At 41.4% G+C, this 21,455-nt stretch overlaps 1 protein-coding gene across 2 annotated transcripts in view; it reads left to right on the top strand.

Annotated features, from left to right (window-relative positions):
- gal3st3 (galactose-3-O-sulfotransferase 3) overlaps positions 1-21,455 on the top strand; it is a 44,805-nt gene that overhangs the window by 13,334 nt on the left and 10,016 nt on the right. The window contains exon 1 of one of the 2 annotated variants that reach the window (XM_039598811.1): positions 2,084-2,199. The exons of the other annotated variant lie outside the window; for it this stretch is intronic. Within the exon in view, the coding sequence (XP_039454745.1) occupies positions 2,091-2,199 (109 nt within the window). The 5' untranslated portion in view covers positions 2,084-2,090. Of the gene's footprint in view, positions 1-2,083; positions 2,200-21,455 lie in introns of those variants that run through there. 2 annotated transcript variants of the gene reach the window in all.

Here is a 21,455-nt window from a genome sequence, read left to right as displayed (position 1 = left end):
CATATTGATTGCTTGATTTAAAACCCACTGTGGTGGTGTACAGATGAAATTACAGAACACATTATTGCCCAAATACCAACAACTCCAAGTCCAAATCCCACCTTGCAATCCTACCAATTCTTGTAAACACTGTCTCCCAGTGCAAATTTGGGACGGTTTACATCTTCGTTTGAATTTTGTACGTAAATGTGCTCCCCTGAAACTTAACTTTGCATTTGGTGTGAACAGACCATTACAGCTACTGTACATGTGCGCTACTTCAACAGGAAAGGAAAATCCAAAGCAAAACGCTCAGAAAAATGGAACAGAAAAAAAGTACTGACATTTTTGTTGTAATCATTCATGACCTGAACAGCGTAAGCTTATTAGGCCCTCACTGCACTGCTATTGTTTCCCTTTTCCTTCGTTTCATTGAAAGTGGGCAGACAGACAAAGCATTCATCTCAGGAGAAAGCTCCTGTGCTTTCCCGTGAAACTGGGAGGACAAAGTCAAACCACAAGGACTAGCCTCGTACTTTTATCCTCCTCCATCTGCTCTGCAACTTGCCTTTATCTTTTCAATGACTTTGTGTTTGCATATTTTCTCTCCGCTCAACACTTTTTCTCCATTTGGATCTCATCTGTGTGATCATCTGCATGCTGAATATCTCGGCTTTTTCTCCCGCTTTGTTTCTGCCATTGTTGCCCGTGCTTTATGTCCTGCCTGTGGCGATGCACTAATAAAAAAGGACACACCTCTGGCACTGTAAAGCTGTATCACAAAGGACACTTGCATACATCAGTATTAGCTAAGAAGCCCGGGTCAGTTGTTCTTCCCGCTCTTTCCCCAAAAACTGAAGGTTTTTTTTTTATGTGTTGCCTCGCTTGTTTCCCCCCTCTACGGCACATTCCCACTTCTCTCCACACCAAAGTTTTGCCGCAGGCAGCGCGCCATCTGCTTTTCACATTTTTAGAATAAGGAAAGCTTGTGGGAACAGCATGTTTATTGTTCTATTGTGGTTAATTATTCAAACAGCAGCTCTAGGTTCAGAGCGGCCGGTTATCTGCAGGCACTGCCCCGCGCAAAGCTGGACTGACACTCTGTGCAGAATTCAAAATTTGGAATTCGACATTCCGATGCTGCTTTACTCCAGTCTGGAGGTGACAGTTGGAGCTGAGAGTAGAATAAGACTCCCTGTTGTGGGTCCGGCAATTAATCAGAAGTGCAGAGTGCAGAAATAAGAGCATAAATGACAACAATGGGTCATCAATCAAAATCACAGCAGAGCACCTCCGTGGCACGCTGCCCATTATGGGCACATGTTGTGGTCCACCAGCAAGTGATCTGAAATGGGTTATTGCACTTTTTGCAATTTTCCATTTGCAAATGAAAAATTTCATTCTCGGGCAGGGCTTGCTTCATATGCAAAAACTGTAATGTAAAAGCGTTTCGAGGCTCCAGAAGGAACTATAAAATTTGCTTCGGCAATGGTGGGTTAATTTGTCTAACCAAATGCAGGACGCAGGGCACAGGAATGAAACATTAATGACTTTTTAATGGTGATAACTTATAAACTACAAAGTCAAGCGATAAACGGAGGGAAAAATCAACGAATACAAAAACTAACTTCGGCACAAGGAATCCACAGTAAGAAAAAACCAAGAGTACCAATACTTGGAATGCTTCTCTATGAGGACACTATGCAGATTACACCATAAAGGAAGACTGAGACAATATATATGTGACCTATAAAGGTGAGAGTTAACAGGTGGGGAGTTAACACGGCTAAAGACAATAAAAAGAAGGAGTCTGCAAAAGTTAAAATTCGATTTAGGAAGATAAAGGAGTCTATACAAAGTATCAGAAGAATAATAAAGAATTAAAAAAAACAATGCTTAACAAAGCCAAATAATACATTTCTAAAGATATAATAGCAAATCATATTTTAGCGTACATCTATCCATCGATCCATTTTCTTCTGTTTCTGGTTGTGGGGTTGGGGTGGCGGGCTGGAGCCTATCCCAGCTGTCATAGGGCGAGAGGCAATGTACAGGATGTCTCAGGGCTAACACAGAGTGACAGGCAACCATTCGCACTCACATTCACACCTATGAGCATTTTAGATTCCCCTGTTAGCCTAACCATACTGACCGCATGTATTTGGACTGCTGGAGCAAGCTGGAGTGTCTGGAGAGGACCCACGCAGACACGGGTCAAACGTAAGTAGCTTCACAAAACCAAAACAAGGATTAGATCTCCCAGAACGTAAAAATCCTGGGTCTGAGAACGCTCACTTTGAAAGTAAACGATCCTTGGTGTAGAGGTTTACCTGTATAACCTGCTCCTTATCTCTGCTTCAGGGTAATGGCTCCAAGCAGAAGTTGCTTGTATCACACAGACAGGACGGTGTTGAGTTGACTTGTGGGTAATGCAGATGTCAGACTTCGATGAGAGAATGTGTGGTCTAAAAATTCTTTTGCTAATTTTGACCCTTTATAATAATGTTGAATGTGAACCACTTTAAGTCATTTAGAAAAAGGAATTAAATACATTTATACTTTTCTAAGCGATATGATACCTCATAGGGTTGGAAGAACTTCTCCATAGAAGACTTTCCATCCTGTTTACATCTGGCCATTTCACAGTGCTCACTTCGGTACAGGGGCTTCTTTGCCGTGAACCAGGTGGCCAAAAAAGTTCATTAGCAAACTGGCTTGTTATGTTATGTTGACACCTCACTACAGTATGTACATAGCTCTCTATTTGCATTACTGTAGTGTGCAAGCAGAAGGATTTTTGGTGCCTGCAACAGCTTGTAGTCTTCTTTAGACCTCTTTTACATTATTATGCACACATCAGTTATCTGTACAGTACTCCTATTAAAATGTAGCAGTAGTTTGAAACAAGTTTCTAAAAATGTGTTAAATATAAAATGTGACTGAATGTATTTTCATCAGTACAACATTAGTAAAGTGTAAATAAAAACAGAATGCATTGATGTGCAAATCTCACAGCAGAACACAGAAACCACGTCAAATGTTTGAATTTTACCATTTCATAAAAAATATTAGCTCATTTTTGATGGCAGCAACAGGTCAAGATAGTTCAAAGAAACTAAATCAGCTGGAGGAACGTTTTGCAACTAATTAGCAACAGTTCAGTAGCATGACTGCCTCTCTAAGATGCTCTTTTTATACTCTCTTTTTTTGCAATTTGCAAAAAACCCCAAAAACGTTATCTACAGTTTGTGGAACAATTCGAGAATAATGTAGAATTATGACAAACACTTCCAGAAACCAATGTCTGCAGGTTAAAGCTCTATCATGTAGAGAGACGACTGGTATCTTTTCTGAGCAAAAAATAATTTACAATGTACAGAAACAAAGTGCAACTGTTCAGTGGTCAGACCAATCAAAATTTGAAATTCTTTTGGGAAACAATGGATTCAGTGTCATCCAGACTAAAGAGGAGAGTACCCATTTGGATTATTATTGTTTTAGAGCAACCTACGTTCACATCCAAATGTCATTTTTTCCAAGTCACGCCTTGCATATTTTAGCAAGAACATGCTAAGCCACATACTACAGTTATTTACTGCTAAGGTCATGCTGAACTGGCCTGCCTTCAATCCAGACATTTCATGTAATTGAAACATTTGGACCATTTCAAACAGAAAATATGATAAAGCAGACCTGGAACTTTTCAGCAACTACAATCGTACATCAGGCAGAAATACGGAAACAGATGATCTCCTCAGTACCTGTTACCGGTTTGTATTGATTGTTGCAAAAAGAGGAGGGGGATGCTACGCAGTGGTAAACATGTCCTCGTTGCTGCCATCACATTCAAAATTAGGGAAAGGTTTTCCTTAAGTGGTGCATTTTCTCAGTTTATTGTGTTTCTTAGAGATTTGCAAATCATTGTTTTCTGTTTTTTGATTTTACATTTTTACATAGAGTCCAAACTATTATGGAATACGGGTTGTAAAAGTAAAAGTGTAGCACATGCAATTTTTTAAAGTACGTGACATTTTTTTTTGATTAGTGAACTTTAAAGTGACTATTTTTTTCAAAACCACAGCTGTCTCTTCTAGATAGTGCTCTTGCCCATTGTTAGCCTCGTAACCATAGTAATCATTATATTTGCTAAAAATCAGCATTTTGACACAGTTACTGTGATGATTTGACATTTAGTCCAGATCTGACAGGATACCTGCTGCCTCTCATTCTAGCATGCAAGTCAAAAAATGTGCATTAGGAGAGGTTTCACATATGTGTCAGATTACATGTGACCCACAGATGTAAATAACATGTTGCCAAATTTCTCTCATTCTGTCTTTGCCTTGGATTAACCTTCATCATCAGTCCTTGGTGATGAGCTTCGGTTTGCCAGGTTTTATCAGAACTGGACATCCTTTCTATCTGTTCCTCTCACTAATTATTCCACAAGTAATCCCGCAACACTGACGATAATGTCATGGTTTATTTGCTTTTTAATTTCTCAGTTATCACCGCAGACACAACCAAAATTAACCAGAGACCTCTTTTCTATCAGTATGATAAACTGTGTGATCCGCCTTCTTCACAAATAATCAACAAGCTAGTCACCCAATTAAGGCCGTTTGACCTGGTTATAATTGGGTTTGAATAAGGATGGCGCCTTCTCCGGCACCTTAATTACATACAGGGATTTTCACTACAATAACAACGTAATTGTAGCAACGTAATGTTGCTACAACGTAATGTAATGTAGATCTAGTATGCATTGATCTTTCCTTTTGCTGCTTGAATGCTGGATTATTGGCTCATTAGCCCGTGTTATGCAAGGGTGAGGGTTCAGCTTATGGGGTAATGGTATCCAATTACAAGAGCGGAGCTGGTCTATGTAATGTTCTCCTGCATTTTCTCTTTTTTTTTTATTGTTTTGCTGTGTAGTTAATACAGTTTTGTAGACAAAGCACCTCAACAAACAGTGAGCTCATTATTTGTTCAGCGCTACTTAAACTTTTAAAATCTGGCACTGTGGGTTACGCGCTTACGTTTTTTTGGTTTCACTGACCGCATGAATATTTGGGTGGGACATGCTAAATACATGTACAATTCCCCAAACCAGCAGATCTGCTAAGTTAGCAGCAGCATGCTTAATGATAATAATGCTTGATGGCATTATAGCTCGCCTAATTACATTGCTGCTTACTTTATAAACTACAGTACTTTGTCAGGATTCCCGACTTAAGTAATAGTCACTCATTAACTCAGCAGTAAAAAAAAGTGCTCCTACATGATGAGATTTCAGACTGTGAAGACTGAAAACAGTCTTGCAAACTTACTGACATTCATTGGTGGATGTGAGAGCAGCAAAAAGACCGATTCAGCTGGGAGCCAGTGCCAATATCAATATTTTTTTCTTGTTTGCTGCAACTTTTTAGGGTTTCTTGTTTGGTCTCTCCTTTTACCCGGGAAATAAAGCAATCTTCATTATGAAAACAACAAGTACATATTTCAGGCGTTTTCACTGCATCTTGGAGCTGGATTTAGTCAGAGCTAACTGATGTGACACAGTAAATGAACATTGTCCAATTCTAACTCTAAATTCTTTCTTATTTGCAGACTGACTACTTTAATATGTCTGGGTTTAACGTGTTAACTAGCTGAGTTTTGGCAACTGCCAATCAACTACCGCTGTTAGCCCTAGTTAGTTAAAGTATGTCTGGGTCAAAAGAGGCATTTAAAGAAAAGAGCGTCGATGATACAGTATCTCATCATGATTGCTTATAAAATAATAAATTTGACCTTTACCTCGAGACAAATTTGACTGAAAACCTAGTAGAGGTTTGATTAAAGATTAACCAATGTTGTAAGATTAGCGATTTGAACTTTCAGTGGCATAAACGTGATGAAATAATGATGCGGAAAACGAATTATTATTGAGTTTACTAAAGGAAACCAAACCAGTCTTATAAAGAAATTACAGTCCACACAAATCACAGCTGAGACTAAATATCTTGAGTTTTTAGTGACATCAAAACACCTGCATAAAATTTCATGAATGTCTGGCAGTTGTTAAGATTCTCCTTGCATGGCTATAAAGCACTCTGGCTTAATGAGTGTGTTGATGTAGAAATGGTGGAAAGACTTTTTTTTTCTGTAAGAGAAAATCCATTTCATGTGAAAGTACATTTGAGTCACCTAACAAACAACAGAGAAGACCGGGCCTTGGGCGGGAATGAACAATAAAGACATTTCTACTGATTTTAGCAGCCCTCTAAACTACAGTCTGCTTCCTACTAAAAAATAGAAAAGCAATTTGGAGCACGAGAGCTCAAAAGGTTGTTGTCTGGGTGAGCAAAACGTGTCTACGCACATGCCTGCAGTTCACTCTGACGGGGCGTGATGCATTTTTGTGTGTTTGTGTGTGTTAGAGGAAAACACTCATTCAAAATATCGCTCCCTCGTCTTTCTGCATTCATATTCTGCTCAGGGAAGTCAATGCGCCTTTTGCAACTCAGCTGTTCATTTACATAAGACAGCCTTCTACTTTGCCAAATTAATTTGATGTTCTGAGGCGAAAAGCCAGAAAGCATCTTCACAGGATGAGGCCGCAGCTTCCTGTTGGCTAGGCTGGCCCTACCTGAGGAGTTGACGTGTGCTTCGGTAGCGCACGTTGTTTTGCTGCTGCTACAAAACTGCAGTTGTTGGATTTACATAAAGCCCTCTGTGCCGCTGCTCTGTGCTTAAGCCCGGCACCAATTACTAGTGAGGGAGCAGAGTGATCCAGCAGGTTTGTTTGGACATGAGCCCTATTTTATATTCTTGGTTTACTGGATGACAGTTCATTCTGCTGCAGCGTGCCGCTTTGTTTCCGTTTCTCCACTTGGTAAAGATGAAAGAGAAAGCCCCACTTCATCAGCGTGACAAACAAGCAGCATTTGTGAATCTAAAACACACCAGTTTCTCTCATAATTACGATATATTTCCAGCAGAAAAACCTTTACCAGATCCCTCAAACTGAAGAGCTTTGACGGTGCCAGCACCAGAGCGGAAAACCAAAAGCGCTGCCTGCACGCTGCAATTAAGTTGAGACGCTGTCACAATAGGAGACAGAAGGAACATTAAAGACTCCTATGCACCGCAGAGGAATATGTACACGCTTGTTCAAAAAGCTCGTTGGCTTTTATCAGTGAGTTGCAAATGCTCCTGAAGTGGACAGACAGATGGGGCGGCCTTTGGTAATTAGTAAAAAGGCCAGCATGTGGATCAAATCCAGAGCCTCATAGACGACAACGGGCAATCAGTCTGTCGGTGACACAGAACAATTACAGAGGGAGTGTCAAGTCCTGTTAAGATGCTAACATGAACAGCATAACTGATGCTTGACTTCTTCACATAGCTGGCCTATTTGCCAACAAGCAATTCAATAAGGAGAGACCATTAGAAGGAACTGAACATAATTTATTGATACAGAATTCAATTATGCTATTAGACTCTGATGGCTCATCACTGGGATTTCACCAGCAGAATGAAAATTCCAGCAGTGATAGGAATTAGGCAAAACCTCCCGGAGTCTAGACGCAGGTGGCGGTGAAGACAAGATGCAGGGTTGGATGAAGTGACTTGGTTCGGGTGGAGATGGGGTGGAGGTGGGTTGCACGAAGTAGTTTGCAAGGCACAGTGACAGGAGAGCGGGGTGATTTAAAGCATGCAGAGTGGCAGCTGATTGGTTTAAGGAGGAAAGATGATTAGAGTACAGCAATGATGTCAGCATTGAGTTTTACAGCGTGGGAAAGTGGAAGTGAGGAGCAGACCAGCAGTCAAACACCTGGGAAAGCAAACAGAGCGTCCTCATCGAGCTTACGCACAAACTTCCTGCCTATTATAAATGTGTTATTTTTTCCATAGGTGTGATGCAGTAGAAACAAGAAAAACTCTTTAAATATTTTTCTCAATTAGAAACATCAGGACCAACTCATCATGGTTTAATTACATTTTTTTTTTCTCATGCTGTGATAATTTTCTGTGTTCATTGCGTTTATAGATTACTCGACAATCCCCATATATCAGTATCATTTCTTAAATGTTGCCAACAGTCGAATTTTAAGCACAGTTGTAAAGATAAAAACATTCTATGACAGTTTGAACTTATTTGACCTTGAAGAAGAGGTCAGAGTGTTACGCCATGCTGTGATGTGTCGTGTGATACGAGTGGAAGTAGTTCCCTCAGATGCAGAGGGAAAAAGCTGGCCATCGTGCAGAAAGCTGCAAAATGTGCCATTATTGGTTTTTCAACATCCCACCGTGTGTGATGTGCTAAAGGTGTGGATGGAGGAGAAAGGTGGAGAAAGGTTTCTCAGCCTTCGGAAAGCACCTCTGATAAAACGTACTTGATGCTTCAGCGATGTTAAAAAAACCCCAAAACGCACCACTCGCCGCTCCCGTTCTTTCGCAGCATTGACGAGCTTTCTTCGACCTTTGCTGCTGTAATTCAGACGTTATCACAAAACTGCTGTTGAGCCAAAAGACAGTGTCTATACAAGCAGAGGAAAAAACAGAAGATGTGCCTGTCATTTGACTTTGCTGAAGGGAACATTGTGTTGCTGATGTTCTGTTTCTCTCGTGTTCGTTCCCTGGATTTGGCTTAAGGCTTTTGTTAGCTACAAATGATCTAAAAGGCTTTTCATCGATAAGCACACGAGTACAAGGCCCGATGTTGATTCGACCCACTCATTTGGTCTCAGGCCTCTTTCATTTTCTCCTGACATGTTCTCTGGTTGTCTTTTGTCAAATCTCATCTCTCTCCCTCGCTGCCTCTGTTCTGCCTCTCCTCCCCATTTTCACCCCTCCCTCCCTCACTCACTCACCCCATATCCCCCCCTCGCTCCCTGTTTTCCCCTCTTTTCCCCGCTGCTCTCTCATCACTCTCTCTGGGGGGTCATTTGGGGTAAGATAAAGCCTGTATGTGTGGGTCCACGGGGAGTCTACCCTGCAGACAAGTAATGATCCGGACACGCTCTTAGGCGCAGTCATGCACAAACGCTCACACACAGACGGGCAGGCACAAACACAGCTGTGCGCTCTCACACACACCCACACACATCCACACACATATTAACATACATGTTAAAGTATAGACATCCACTCTGTTTCCAGCCATCTCTAGCAGTTCCAGAAACAGGGTGGGGCGCGTGGCGATAAAGCACTCTAGGGACACGGGAAGAGATAAAGGGTTGGGAGATGGAGAGATGGGGAGAGGAAAAGCCCAGCGGAGAGGAGAGGTGGAGGAGGAGGAGGGGTGGGTCAGTGAGGTGCAGTGGAGATTAAAGTAATGAGAATGGGAGGGAAGAGACTGTGGGGAGAGAGCGATAAGAGAAATAGTCTTTGGACAGGCGCAGACAGAAGCTGTGATCCTCTTCGGGTCGTCGTCCACACCCCCACCCCCACCCCCAACACACCCCGACAAAATAAGAAGTGTTTGATTCCCACCGATTCAGCGCGGTGTTTATCGACTGCTCGCGCTGAGCCCCGCCCTCCAAGTTCAGCAGGCTTAACACCGCTTATCTCGTAAATAACAACAAATCTGACCTTTTACTGGAATTCATATTGGGCGACAGCTAATGTGAACTTTTCCATCAATGGAGGCAAATCTTGCTGAAGTAAATGACATGAGCCCAGTGGTTCGACTGGTTCGTCTCTGCAGTGATGAATCAAAGCACACACACGCATGATATTGGTCGAAAGACAAAGGATTAAAAAGTAGTCAGACCTGAAGACATGGAGAGTTGCCCGCAGGCTTGATTTTTGCAATTCCTGAGGCAGTTTTATTCACCACCTTTAATTTGACAGTGAACGGACAGTTATGTTAGCGTGCATGTTGAAATATGCATGGAAATGCACGTACTTTAAAGGCCAGAGCAGGTTTTGAAGGCTCACCCTGATGTATGTTGTTTTTACAGTGATGACAGGAAGGCTTGTGCTTCACTCTTTCTCTTTCTTTTCACTTTCCTTCTGGCTACTTCTTTTAACTGCTGTGCATGACAGCCTAACACTAAAACTTCTTTCTTTTCTTTTTTCTTTTTTTCTGTGGATCCACTGTAAAAATCTGAACCTTTTCCTTCATTTAATGATTTATTTATTACTTATTTATACTGGTGCAGTGTGAATGCCCATGGAAGTGGTCTTTATTAGTAAGAAAAGCTGTAAAACTTGTGAAAATGCCGTTAAAAGTCAAAAATTTTAGCCCTCCTTTACATTTCCCACAGCTGACCTGTGGGCCAGATTGTAGTCTTTGCTTGGCCGATTCTGGCACCCGGGCCTTATGTTTGACAGCCATGCCTGAAACCCATCTGCGTAACACAAAGCAAAACAGCATCCTCTGAGGACGTGCACACATTGTGATATAAATTATACTGGAGCAGCTGTGGCTGAGGAGGTGGGGGGTTCATCCCTTGGGCAAGACACCGAACCCCAAATTTCTCTCAGTGCATCAATCACAGTGTTTTTGTAAATGTGTGCTTGGCAGCTAAGAAGCACTAGTAAAGAAGTGTAACGAACACCTGACAGTGTGATTATACTTTTGTATTTTCTAATTAGTTTTATTTTTATTTCATTTGAACTTTTTCTCTTTTCTGTTTCAGTTTGTTTCCAGAGTGGATTTTCTTGTGTCAGCCGAGTTTTTATTGTTTGAAAATGGTCAGTTCTGCTTTGGCTTTTATCCACTTCATTGTTAGTTTTAGTCTTTTTAATTATTCTTTAGTGTGTAGGGCATGTGTCAGATGCTTTTTTAGGAAAATTAGAACAGTGATTACAGTATAAACAGCTCTTTGAAAGCAGTTGACTCATAGTGTATCATGATATTGTAGGTGTCCACAGTCTCAGTAAACATGTCTTTAAATGCCTCATCAGGCAGGTTTTAATAAAACTAAACAAACAGATAATAAAGCTAAGGATATTTCCCCACATTTCTATTCCTCAGCTGTAAAAGGCTAATGAGATATTGTCGTCACCCCCTTGGGCGTGTGGGCGAAGTGTGAATGCAGCAACTCCCGAACAAGGTGACGTAGGGTTTCAAAACTCATACCATACCAAAGAAATGAGCTTTTTCCATGGCCCTACGCAGATAGATGATAGATCGATGTCAGTGCTGGTTAAGACAGAAATGAAAAAAAGTTGCAGGAAAATGGCGTAATCGAAACGGACACAAGTGTGAATGCACTGTGAGGTGAAATTTACAGAAATGATGAAACTATTACGCGCATATATCTCATTTATCTTTCATTTCTACGAGAGAAAAAAATAACTATAAATGATGGAGCTGAGCTCAACACTCATACTCCCATCACTGGTTGTACACCAATAGATCAAAAAGGCACCTTTATCTTGCTGCCGCTGCAGTGCATGACTTCCCAATATTGCCTTAAAGCAGCCGTCTAGCCTGAGTATGAAATGGGTTTAAAAATATCTCTGCTCTTGGAGGATCTTTACTTCACTCAGAGGCATTAAGTGAATGGGTGGAACAGCGGAGACGCAGGCGAGGAGGTACAACTGTAGGAAATAACTTCGAGCGTCATATCCCAGATTGATTTTTTAGAGGATTTCAGAGATAAGGGATCAGACATTAGCAAACAGCCTTCCTGGAAAATGAGTGATTTCTTAGATTGTCCCGAAGCCCCCTGAGGATTTCTCAGAACTTGATTAATACAGTAGCTCCGAATGGCACGCTTAAACAACCTTAAACAACAGTCTTAGCATTTCGCTGCCTTGCTCCCGAGTAAATCCCTTCAGTCGCGAACAAAATAAAGTCTTTGTCCTTAAGCAGACGCAGATATTAAGACACATGCCTGCATCAGGATGCAGCTGTTACAAGCACAGCTTTGACTCCACCGCCGCTCGTCTAGCAATTGATTCTCTCTTTTCCAACAAGGGCACCCCATGACGTCTCACAATTTGCAAACAAAGTCAAACCTAAGTCACTGCACCTTGTCAACAAAAACAATAATCAGATGAGATGCTTATTGATCCCTGCAGGGCAGAAATTTGCTGGACTGTGTTGGGAGGTCAGATGGAAGGGCCGGGAGCCCTCGACCTGGAAAGGATCCAGTATCTCATTCAAGGATTTTACAGCTCGATTGTATGTATGCAGTCATGTGTATATTACAGAGGTTCTGATTGAAAAGCGTGTTTTTCTAGGCTGTGCAATTAATCCAATTTGATATAAAGCCCTGACTTCAGCCTTCCTATGTGGAGTTTGAATGTTCTCCCTCAAACTCAAACTCTCGCACAGGTTAATTCGACACAAGCCAGGATGACAGAAAGAGAGCCGCTGGTCCACAGCTGCCTGAGAGTTTAGTTTCTTTTAGTTTTGCTTATCTCCGTTCTTCACTTTCACTAGCTGGGCCCACGTCCTCATTTTAGGTTTGACAGCGTTTTAGTAGGTAAAAGTGAATGCTTGGACATGAATTGAGCTGCAGGTTTGGGGAAGGCCTCAAAGGGGACTGGCGATGGCTCCCAGGCCTGGCAGATCCCCGTGTACTAAATAGAAATGAAGAAGTTAAAGAATTGAGAACAAGGAGGGAGGGTGGGGCATGTAAACAAGAATGAAAAACTTGCAGAACTGGGGGAACCTATATAGATGATGTGTTTGGAGGCGTGGTCCCGCTTCTGAAATTCCGATACATAATCTCCAACTCTTTCTGTGGCTGCTCTCCTGAGGTCCACAAATCTGCTGCAGGTGTAAGTGGGTGGGCAAAAACACCACCCTGCTCTGAGCTTAAGTCTTTTATTTATTCCCTGTTTAAGTTCAATAAATGTGTGATGTTTCTGAGTTTCTTGACCTTGGTGAGCACACACTGTGATAAAAGTTCCCAGATCGAGGTACTTACCTGGTTTACTGTCCCCGAGTGTTATTCAGCAGATGGCACTTTATCACTTTTTTTTAATAAAGTGACCCTTTGGCCCGGGCTTGCCGTTATGCAGCTCTCGTTACTAATGTGAATGAAGCTTGAGGAACACGTGGTGGATCTTGCACCAGGATCACTGGCTTCCTAGCGCCTCCGAATTTTCCACATAGCTGTTGAAGGGCACGAGTAATGCAAACGTAACCTCAAGTCTGCTCATCTATTTACAGTGTTATATGGGACACTGGTGCTTTGCCCTTGGTTTCCCACTGCCAACGTCATCTGCCTGGCTTTGGTCAGAGCAGCTGTGCATGTGTGTGTTTCAGTAAGAACTGGGATGACATGTTGATACATACTCACTGACATACGTACAGACCACTTCTTTATGGGGCCGTAAAACTCACCCGCTGGCGCAAGCTGTGCTTTGGTGTCCTTTGTTCGGCAGCGCACCTCTCAAGTTTTGTAACCTTGCGCGGGTGCCATGGCCACCGCTGCGCTGAAGATATAAGTGTTGTTAAAGCCAGTTTAACGATATATCAGTGTAGATGTTCAAATATAGAGTGATAAGATAAGATAACCTTTATTAGTCCCACATGTGGGAAATTTGTTTTGTCACAGCAGGAAGTGGACAGTGCAAAAGTTATGAAGCAAAAATTAGAATAAAATAAAATAAGAATAAATACAGTACACAACTGTACAGAATAGAATAAAATAAAATACTATATACAGTAGAATAAAATAGAATAAAATATACAATAAGATAAAAATAGAATACAAATGCTATATACAAGCCTCATATCTGATGTTGTTCGTGCTTTTTGGGCCTCTTCATGTTATCAGGTACTTTACTAGTTACACCTGTTTACCTGCCTTTTATTGCAAATATCTCCTGTCAGGAACCTATTTTATTCAGACATGTGAACACATTATGGTATGCTGTAGGTCAAACTGAGCATCAGAGTGAGCAAGAAAGGTGATTTATTGCATGTAAACATGGCGTGTTGACATGTTTCAAAACCTGCTGGTATTTTTCCATACAATCATCTCTATAGTGTACATTGAATGGTATGAACAGGAGAAAAAATGAGGTCAGAGGTCAGAGGGGAATGGTCAGATTGCTTTGAGCTAAGGCTGCAGCTGTCTCAAACAGTGCGTTCCAGGTCTCTTCATGTCACCGCGTACTTTAGTAGTTACACCTGTTCATGCGTATTTTTTTTTCTGCATCTGTGTGTGTCTGCATGTTCACGCTGAGGAAGGTATTTTTGAAACACACAAAGGTTCTGATAGCAACCGTCGAGCTGAGATGTGGCCTTCGATTTGTTTTCTACAGCAAGAAAAGTTGCTTCAAAGGTCCTGATTGTGTTGATGTTAATAATTAGTTAATGTTTACCTTAATAGCCCCAGGTCAGAGTTTTATTGGCCTGTAAATGGTATTAAATTTTTTTTAATACCATTTAATTAACATAATATTTATTTATACTGATCTAAATGTGCAAAAACATGTTAGTAATAGCCTTGAAATAAATACAGCCCAGCACACCCCATGCCCCCCTTTATACTCACCCCTGCTTGCTGCAGGTATTGCTGCCATATAAAGTGGGACGGGATTTTAACATTGTATTAGAAAAAGTTAACAGTTCATATTTTGTTTGAACTGCAGCAGCTTTACTCTTTGTGAAACAAAGGGCGGTGGATGGAGCAGCTACAGAGCCGGCTGTATCTCAGTAAAGGTTTAATGGTGATCACAGTATGAATGATAATTTGAACTAATTGATAGTCAACTCAGGGAAGTACTTGGATATGGAGAAGAGCATCTCTGAACAGCAGCCACATTAGATATGAGTTTTCCAGCTAGTATGTCTTTGGTTTTTACTGCGAGTTTAATGATATATGAGTGCAGAAGCTCAGAGATTCACGGATTATACACAGGGACATGTTACTTTCTAGAAAAATACCTAAAAATTAAAATCCTGCGATTTCTTTACTTCCACTTTCAACTTCTTCTCTACCTGGACCTGCACCGATGTGGAGATTTGTCTGTGTATTGATGCCTATCGATAAGAAGAATACAGAGACTACGCACACCTTCTGGTATACATGATAAGGATCTGTTGCCACATGGCTGACTGTGGTTGTGTGTTGGATTCATGTTAGATTCATAGGAAATATACAGTGCAGCATCACGTCTTATCTTGTTGAAAGCGTGCATTTAAGGTCTCTTCATGTTGTTGCTTACTTTACTAGTTACACCTGTCCAACTGCTTTTTGATGTAAATATCCAAACTGTCAATCTCATGACAGAAAGTCATTGTATGTAAGAACAGAAATATGTCAAAAATAATACACCAATGTCCAACCTGAGCATCCGAATGAGGAAGAATTGTATTTGAATGTGTCATGGTTGTCAGACAGGCTGGTCTTTGTTTCACAACCTGCTGGGATTTTTCTACTCAACAGTCTTTAGAGTTTACAGAGAATGATGTGAAAAAGGGGGAAAAAAACTGAGTTTTCCCCGCATTTATTAAATCAAGTAATCGGATAAGAAATACTTTTATCTTACTGATGAGCAACAACAAATACATAGAAGTGTTTCCATTTGAGAAATTGCAATAGTTTTAATAGTTTAGTGACATCAAACATCTGTCAAAAACCCCCAAACTAAGCCCTGTCATGGTTTTTACCTGCCTTATTAAAATTACGGTTTTTAAAGAGTGAAAACTTGAATAAATAATCACAAGTACGGTAATGTCAAATAAAATAAGGTATGCATACAATCTAAACTAAACTTGGGCTAAAATAAAATAGCCTTTACTCTGTCTTCTGCATTGCTGTGTCTTCATGTTTAAGCTAGTTAATGATTAGGTACAGTTGTGAGCCTTTAAATGCTGTGATAGCTGCACTCAAGAAAAGCAAGGATTTCAGTAAATCTCATTTTCAGACACTCAGAATGTCGGGCCAGAATTGTGTGTCTTTCTACCAACATATCAAGCTGGTGTTGGTGTAATGGTGTGGGGGATATTTTCTTTGCATATTTTGGTCTTCTTACTACCAACTGAGCATCATTTAAGCTTCACAGCCTACCTGAGTAATGTAGTCAAGATAACACGCCATGTCTCAAAGCTCAAATCATCTCAAACTGGTTTCTTGAACATAACATGACTGTCATGGTGGGGGAGCTGATGGGATGCCCATGCCCACGGGTGTGGCTGTTGACCACACCTGCATCCCATTCCAGGCGATCATCAGGTGGGCTATTTAACCCCGCTCAGCCAGCTGCTCCACGCCAGTCCGTTAGTCACCTTTCAGCGGTAACCGTTCGGCATGTTTTGAGCCTTCACCTGCCTGTCCTCCTGCCCGCCTGGAGTTCGGATCACCACCGGTCATCATCTCCTCTGTTTCCCTGGAGCACTCCCCCGGACCCTCACCCCTCCCTCCGGTTCCCACGGCCCAGCCCTGATCCCTCCCACGGTCCTGATTACAGCGTTCCTGAGTTGCTTATCTCCTGGTCCCTTTGTTTCCCATTTACTCGGCGTGTTTTCCTTTGACCCTTCCGGGACACCCTTAGTTAGTAATAAAGTTTATTTTGCGTGCACCCTGGCGTATTGTCTCTGCTTCTGGGTCCAGCTTGTGTGCTGAACTACGGTTTTTGACAATGACGAGTTCACTGTCCTCAGATGGCCTCCACAGTCACGAGCTCATGAATCAATATGGACCAAAATTTCCGAGAATGTTTCCAGCACCTTTTTGAAGGTGAAACAAAGAATTAAAGCAGGTTTGAAGGAAAAAGTTCGTCCAACCTGGTACTAGCAAGGTGTACCTATGAAGTCCTGGTGACTGGTTATGACTGTGTTACACTCTCCCGTCTGACAACAATTATGTCAGGTCGGCAAACATCTTTTTTTCTCATTCTGATCTGCTCAGGCTGAACTCTGGCATGTTACCTTTAATGTGTTTGCGTACTTACATGTAATGGCTTTCTTTAATGAGACTGTTTGGAGTTCAATGGATCGTCAGGAAGCCACAGGCAGACACGGTGTGATAAAAATACAAGATATGCATGCGGTGGAGTCAAAGTCTGGAATGATACGCGTGACTTTTATTTCTTTGAAACATTAAAGAGCATCTAAGTGTTGTCAAAGTCCCTTTATGGTCAGAGATCATAATGTGGCATCAGTATAGATGACAAGATTATAGAGTGGAGCAGCTGCTGTTGCCCCGGAGTGAGGAAGCTACTTATACACGCTCATTAGGTAGAAGTGAGCTTTGCATTTGTGTGTGTGCGGCAAACGTCTGCAGTGAACAGCTGTTTAAATGCGCGTGTTAGTTTGAGTTTTTTTCCTCTGCTTCTGTATCAAGCAGTGGCTGTTGAGCATTACTGTGTGTGTTAACTTCTCTCTCGCTGCATGCATTATGTGTCTTTGAATCGTAATTCTCTTGTGTCGCTGCTGGATTTCTGCAGAGCCGGGGTACTCCTACACTCACCCCTGGGGTCGCGCAGAGCCAAAGGAAATATAACGTTTAAAGAGTGTCTCTCTTTTGTTTTCACTGGTTCGTGAAGAGTTGACATTTTGGAGATATTGTATTTTCACATAACAGCAGCGGAGATGTAAAAAGAAGACCTCTGGGAGAAACGGAGGTACACTCTCCGAAAGATAGAAGAGACGGGAGGAAAGAATTTGAAACACCTGCGGGGAAAATTTAAAAGAGATGTTATTTTCTGACTTATCTCCATCTCAGATCAAATTGTGTTTCCAAACTGTTGCAGCCATAAAGAAAAACATATCCAGTGCCGGTTAGCCTGGTTTGGGTTGGCATCACTCTGAACATGGACGTCTTTCGTTGCTAGCTTTGTGTTAGCATGCTCGTTTGCGCGGAAAGTTGTGACGTTGTGTTTGCAGTTGTTTCTGGCACTTTGCATATTTACACATGCTATTTTCATCCTTTCTACAGCACACACTGAGGTGAGGTCGTTGATGCAACATGTATTATGCTACAGTAGTAAAACTGTAAACGGTGTGGTGATGTTTATGTTTCAGTAAAATTCCACTCTAGCGTCTTCCTCACCACACCTGTACGGGAAACCCACGCAAACACACATGCACACACGCATGCAGCAGCTTTTTTTGCATGTTAAATCAACAGTCAAACAGAATTCAGTCATGTGTATCGCAGATATGTTCCATGTGTCTGTGGTAGATGCATGTACTGAGAACAACAAGTGTTATCAGTTCATCAGTAGCTAAGTTAGTTGCAGCTTTTTTTGGACTAAATTAAATTACAGATAGAATTAAACTTAAAAACACTTGTCAAAAAGCGACATGAGGTTTTGGGAACGAGCAAAGCCTCCAGGTCTGGGGTAATGAGCGCACGCTGATGCCTCCATTTTATTCACAAAACAAGCCGTACTACTACCACCGAAAGGACTGGGTGTCCTCTCACTCGGTGCTTTTGTATCTGCAGCGATCGTTAGAGAAACCTAATCAGACTTTTTTAATTAAAGAGGCCAGAGTGTTTGTGCCAAAGGAGGATAAAGAGGAGGAAGATGATTACGAGGTGAAGGGAGGAGAGGGTGGCAGCGGCTGAGGGTGGATGAAGGGGAAGAGGTCGAGTCTGCCTGCTGAAAGCCACTTAAATCCCTTTCTTATTAACTCAGTGTGACACATGATCTTCCTCCATCCCCCTCACACACGCACGCACACATCCACATTCGCAGGGCTACAAACCTGCTCTTCTTACTTCTTACTGCTTCATTGTGTCTTATCACTGCCTTGCATCAGCTTTGGCCTTGATCTCATTACTCACGGAACCAGGATGGATCGGTCTGTGTTTTCGTGCCTCATTCAAAACAGGTATTACGCTGACATTTTCTTATGCAAATGAGATCTACCCTTTAGGTGAAGAACCCAGGGTAACTAAATGTAATTAATCTGCCTCGAAAAGGTAACATTTCTTAGGATGGCAATGAAAGTTTCGTCCTGCTCCGCTTCATGCAGGTGTAGCTGTTGTTGTTTGACTGCATGAAGTGGAGACATGTAAAGCATCCAGAAATGAACCATGAAATAAATGCTGCATTTTCTTTTACACTGGATTAGCTCAGTAGCAGCACTAGCAACCAAAGGCATGTAGAGGCGCTGTCTTAGTCCATCAACTGAACCTTTATCTTTTATAGCTATTACACTGAAGTGCAGACATTTCTACACACTGCGGTTCTTAGCATGGGAAAAGGTGGGCTGATCGGCACCTGCTGGGCTCTTCTGCTTCAGCTCATCATGTTGTGCATTCAGAGATGTTTTTCTGCATACCTTGGTTTTAACACTGTTGCCTTCCTATCAGTTTTCCTATCAGTTACAGCAGCAGGTGCTGAGTAGCTGTCGACATGTCTGTACGTAAATGCATTGGGTTTTTACAATGTATCTGGCTGATTATATATTTGTATTAAAGAGAAGTTAAACAGATGTACCGAATGAAGTGAGTTGAAGTAGCTTTTGCTGTGTTTAAAATGCCCATTGAAGCCATGTTTAAACATTTACCCTCATCCCCACTTTAGCTTTTTTAGCAGACATCACTCAGGTTCATCTGCAAATGCTGAATGCAGCTATTTTCATTCTCTGTTTCAGTAACTATGCAATTCATGGAGTCCCACAGCTTTTTCACTCACACTGGAAAACCTCATTAAAAACAAAAAGACTTTGTGTTTTTTGTGCATTCACAAATTCACATCCCATCTCTAATATCTGTGTGCCTGAACACAGGTTTAGGACCGTCCTTGTTGTTGAGAAAAATGCAAAGGGATCTGAGAAATCAGTTGCTAAAGTGAAACGTTTTCCACAGAGGCATGTGTCATCTTCTGTGGGTCCAAGAGTGAGTGACAGTTAGTCCCAAAGTACCGAAGGAAAATACGAACACGAGTGTCTCCATCTACACACTGTGTAGACTATATATTTTTTTAAAGAACGTTTTATTTATTAAAGAGAAGAAAAGAACCCACTTCCACACTAAGTGTGATGTGTAGTTTTCAGACAGTCTGTGCTCAGGTGAAGCTGAGTCTTGACGATTCTTCTTTCCAGTGTAGCAGAGAACAACTTTTGCTGTATATCAAAGAACACATAGCTGGGGAATGATAAGCGCTGCACAGAGAAAACACTTTTGGATCTAAGGAATGTGTTCATTGTTCTTGTACCCCTTGGATAACCTGCTATCTCCTTCTGATTTTACACTGCAGCATCTGGGCACATTAAAGTGCTTAGAACTCATTCTAATAAACACGGGGAACCTCGGGATGATGATGATTGGTCGAATAGATTCTTTCAACTAGAAAATTAAGTTGTAAGCATCATTTGTTGATGAGGTCTGGATTAAAACAGAGAAATGGACTGAAAGCAAAGTCTTTATTGAATTCAAATCCAGTGGAGGAAATGAAATGTCGACCCATGAAAGGAAGACTTTTGCTCACATTTGAACTCAACTAGCACAAGCTTGACCATGAGGAAACATTTTTAGCAATATCGTTACGCCATATGAACCTATGAGCACTGTATATTATGGAAGTGTAGAGTCTTTGTAGCAAATATGATACAAATTAATATGTAATTTCTTTGTTTCAGTGAACACTGGCAACTACTTCATGGTTCAGACTTTAAATGGTTAATATCTTTGGTAAGAAAAAAAGAGGCAAAAAAAGCAGATTAATTGATTTAAATATAAAGATAAACATTAGCAGCATGCCTGTTGTGCAGCTCTGTGGACGATACTTTGAACCAAACTGACAGCTCTGCCACATAAGAAATGCCGGAGATGGGACTGAAATTTGAGGTTATGAATGAGGCAATTCGGTATAATAAATAAATAAATAAGAATAGATCCAGTTGTGGTCAGATGGTTGTGTCATCAGGAGAGCAGAGGGCACGCTGCATCGACAAATCAAACTGTGCGTCTGCACAATCTGTGTCAATTAGTGTGAGAGCATGGCTGCCTGTTTGGTATCAGAGCAGGCTTACGGCTTTGTGCATTTGTGTGCCCACACGTGTGTTTACGCACATTCCTGCAAAGCAGCCAACAGCTGTTCAAGGCTTTTAAAGCTGGGAGGAAAAAAACAACAGGAGTGAATGTCGGTACACACTCGGCTCATTCTCTCTTAATCTTCTACAAATCAACATGAGGTCAGCTGTTATTTCTTCACTGAAAGCTTAATTACTTTTTGGGGTACATTTGGAGATTTGACTTTGAATTCGTGACTTACTGTTCTCCAACAATTGTGCTTCATCTGCACAAAAAGCCCCCCCAAAATCTTGTTTTTATTCATGAGCTGTGGGTTTTGAACAAAAGCCTGACTCTGTGTTCTAGAGCTGTGTTTTTTTTTCTTGTGTCTTTTTCCTGAAATGCGTTATTTGACAGCTTTATTGAGTGTGTGCTTGCTTATCAATTTAAAACTTGAGTTCTTGTTTAGTGAAAAAGAAGCTTTTTGGGGGGAGGGGCAGTACATTTAATTGAGATAATCTTTAACTGATTTATTTAAAAAAAAAAACACATCAAAACCACCATTTCAATCAAATAAAACGATGTTTGTCTAAATTTATTGAGTATTTC

This window comes from Oreochromis aureus, linkage group 3 (assembly GCF_013358895.1).
Source record: "Oreochromis aureus strain Israel breed Guangdong linkage group 3, ZZ_aureus, whole genome shotgun sequence".
Lineage (NCBI taxonomy): Eukaryota > Metazoa > Chordata > Actinopteri > Cichliformes > Cichlidae > Oreochromis > Oreochromis aureus.
This window is presented reverse-complemented; position numbering and strand designations above follow the sequence as displayed.